The 2,500-nt window shown below is 52.1% G+C and overlaps 1 protein-coding gene across 1 annotated transcript in view; it reads right to left on the bottom strand.

Moving 5' to 3' along the window:
* drc1 (dynein regulatory complex subunit 1 homolog (Chlamydomonas)) overlaps positions 1-2,500 on the bottom strand; it is a gene marked incomplete at both ends in the record, with an annotated part of 17,821 nt that overhangs the window by 7,671 nt on the left and 7,650 nt on the right. The window contains one exon of the mRNA XM_080533503.1: positions 790-974. Within this exon, the coding sequence (XP_080389629.1) occupies positions 790-974 (185 nt within the window). The remainder of the gene's footprint in view (positions 1-789; positions 975-2,500) is intronic.

Below are 2,500 nucleotides of genomic sequence, written 5' to 3'. Positions count from 1 at the left end.
TGTGACTCTGTGTGACTCTGTGTGGCTCTGTGTGACTCTGTGTGACTCTGTGTGACTCTGTGTGACTCTGTGTGACTCTGTGTGGTTCTGTGTGACTCTGTGTGACTCTGTGTGACTCTGTGTGGCTCTGTGTGACTCTGTGTGGTTCTGTGTGACTCTGTGTGACTCTGTGTGACTCTGTGTGGCTCTGTGTGACTCTGTGTGACTCTGTGTGGTTCTGTGTGACTCTGTGTGACTCTGTGTGGCTCTGTGTGACTCTGTGTGACTCTGTGTGACTCTGTGTGGTTCTGTGTGGTTCTGTGTGACTCTGTGTGACTCTGTGTGACTCTGTGTGGCTCTGTGTGGCTCTGTGTGGTTCTGTGTGACTCTGTGTGACTCTGTGTGACTCTGTGTGACTCTGTGTGACTCTGTGTGACTCTGTGTGACTCTGTGTGGCTCTGTGTGGCTCTGTGTGGCTCTGTGTGACTCTGTGTGACTCTGTGTGACTCTGTGTGACTCTGTGTGGCTCTGTGTGACTCTGTGTGGCTCTGTGTGGTTCTGTGTGGTTCTGTGTGGTTTTGTGTGGCTCTGTGTGGTTCTGTGTGGTTCTGTGTGGTTTTGTGTGGCTCTGTGTGGTTTTGTGTGGTTGTGTGTGGTTGTGTGTGGTTCTGTGTGGTTGTGTGTGGTTGTGTGTGGCTCTGTGTGGTTCTGTGTGGTTGTGTGTGGTTGTGTGTGGTTCTGTGTGGTTTCCTACCTGCTCCAGGCTGGGTTCTCTGTGTGGTTCTGTGTGGTTCTGTGTGGTTTCCTTACCCGCTGCAGCTCGTTGATCAGCTGGTTCTTCTCCTGGATGAGGCGGTCACACAGCTCCAGCTGGCTGTTCAGGGCATCCCTCAGCTCCTGGGGCAGCTCCTTCATCATGGCCGCCGCCCACCTGTGGGTGATCACCTGAAACTGGCTCCAGACTGGACCGAGACTCTCCCTCCAGCTTCTCCACCCTGAGGGAGGGGGGGGGGAGTGAGCTGGGGGGGAGGAGAAGGGAGGTAAAATGGTAAATGGTAAATGGACTGCACTTATACGTATATAGCGCCTTTATCCAAAGCGCTTTACAACGGCCTCTCGTTCACCCGTTCACACACACATTCACACACCCAATGGCGGCCAAGCTACCATGCAAGGCGCCGGCCGGCCCCCCGCTCACTGGGAGCAATTTGGGGTTCAGTGTCTTGCCCAAGGACACATCGACATGTGGCCAGCCGGGGATTCGACCCGCCGATCTGCCGACCTTGCGATCGTTAGACGGCGGCTCTCTACCTCCTGAGACACAGCCGCCCCGGCTAAAGGGAGGGGAGGATGGAGGGTGTGTGAGTGGGGGGAAGAGATGGGAGGAAAGGGGGGAGGATGGAGGGTGTGTGAGTGGGGGGAAAGAGATGGGAGGAGGAAAGGGGGGAGGATGGAGGGTGTGTGAGTGGGGGGAAGAGATGGGAGGAAAGGGGGGAGGATGGAGGGGTGTGTGAGTGGGGGGAAGAGATGGGAGGAAAGGGGGGAGGATGGAGGGTGTGTGAGTGGGGGGAAGAGATGGGAGGAAAGGGGGGAGGATGGAGGGGTGTGTGAGTGGGGGGAAGAGATGGGAGGTTAAGGGGGAGGATGGAGGGTGTGTGAGTGGGGGAAAGAGATGGCAGGAAAGGGGGGAGGATGGAGGGTGTGTGGGTGGGGGGAAGAGATGGGAGGTTAAGGTGGGAGGATGGAGGATGGGTGAGTGGGGGAAAGAGATGGCAGGAAAGGGGGGAGGATGGAGGGTGTGTGGGTGGGGGGAAGAGATGGGAGGTTAAGGGGGGAGGATGGAGGATGGGTGAGTGGGGGAAAGAGATGGCAGGAAAGGGGGGAGGATGGAGGGTGTGAGGAGGGTATGAGAGAGTTGAGGGAGAGACACAACAAAACAATGTGAAATGTTAGTTTTATTTTGTTGGTTTGTTAGTATGAAAATAATATACAATAGATTTGTAGCGTAGATGTAGTTGTAGTGTTGTGTGAACCAGCGCATCCCATAATGACAAGTAGCTCGTAAGGACGGATAACAGCATGTCCTTACAGGTCGTGGCCAGTAGAGAGAGCACTTTTAACAGTTGTCAGAACTTCTTGTTGCAGTAAGACTGTTTGAATACGGTTTTATTCTGCCATAATGCTTTTTTCAAGTTAACAGAATGAATACAAAGTAAACTAGTCCATTTAGATTTTGAAACAGGTAAAAAGAAAAAAAATTTGTAGTCAAAATAAGTTTGATCATTCATATTTGATTCATTTTAAGGTATCAAACTCCCCCTACGTGACAAATGTAATTTGTCTCTTAACTTCCTGATGTACCTGAGTCTCTTAACCTCTGATGTACCTGAGTCTCTTAACCTCTCTTAACCTCTCTTAACCTCTCTTAACCTCTGATGTACCTGAGTCTCTTAACCTCCTGATGTACCTGAGTCTCTTAACCTTGATAAAGATACAGACCCCTCGGTGCTCCATGATGAGA

The sequence above is a fragment of the Nansenia antarctica genome, assembly GCF_963989245.1.
Source record: "Nansenia antarctica genome assembly, chromosome: 6".
Classification (NCBI taxonomy): domain Eukaryota; kingdom Metazoa; phylum Chordata; class Actinopteri; order Argentiniformes; family Microstomatidae; genus Nansenia; species Nansenia antarctica.
The sequence above is the reverse complement of the archived record's forward strand: the minus strand, read 5'-3'. Positions and strand labels throughout refer to the sequence as shown.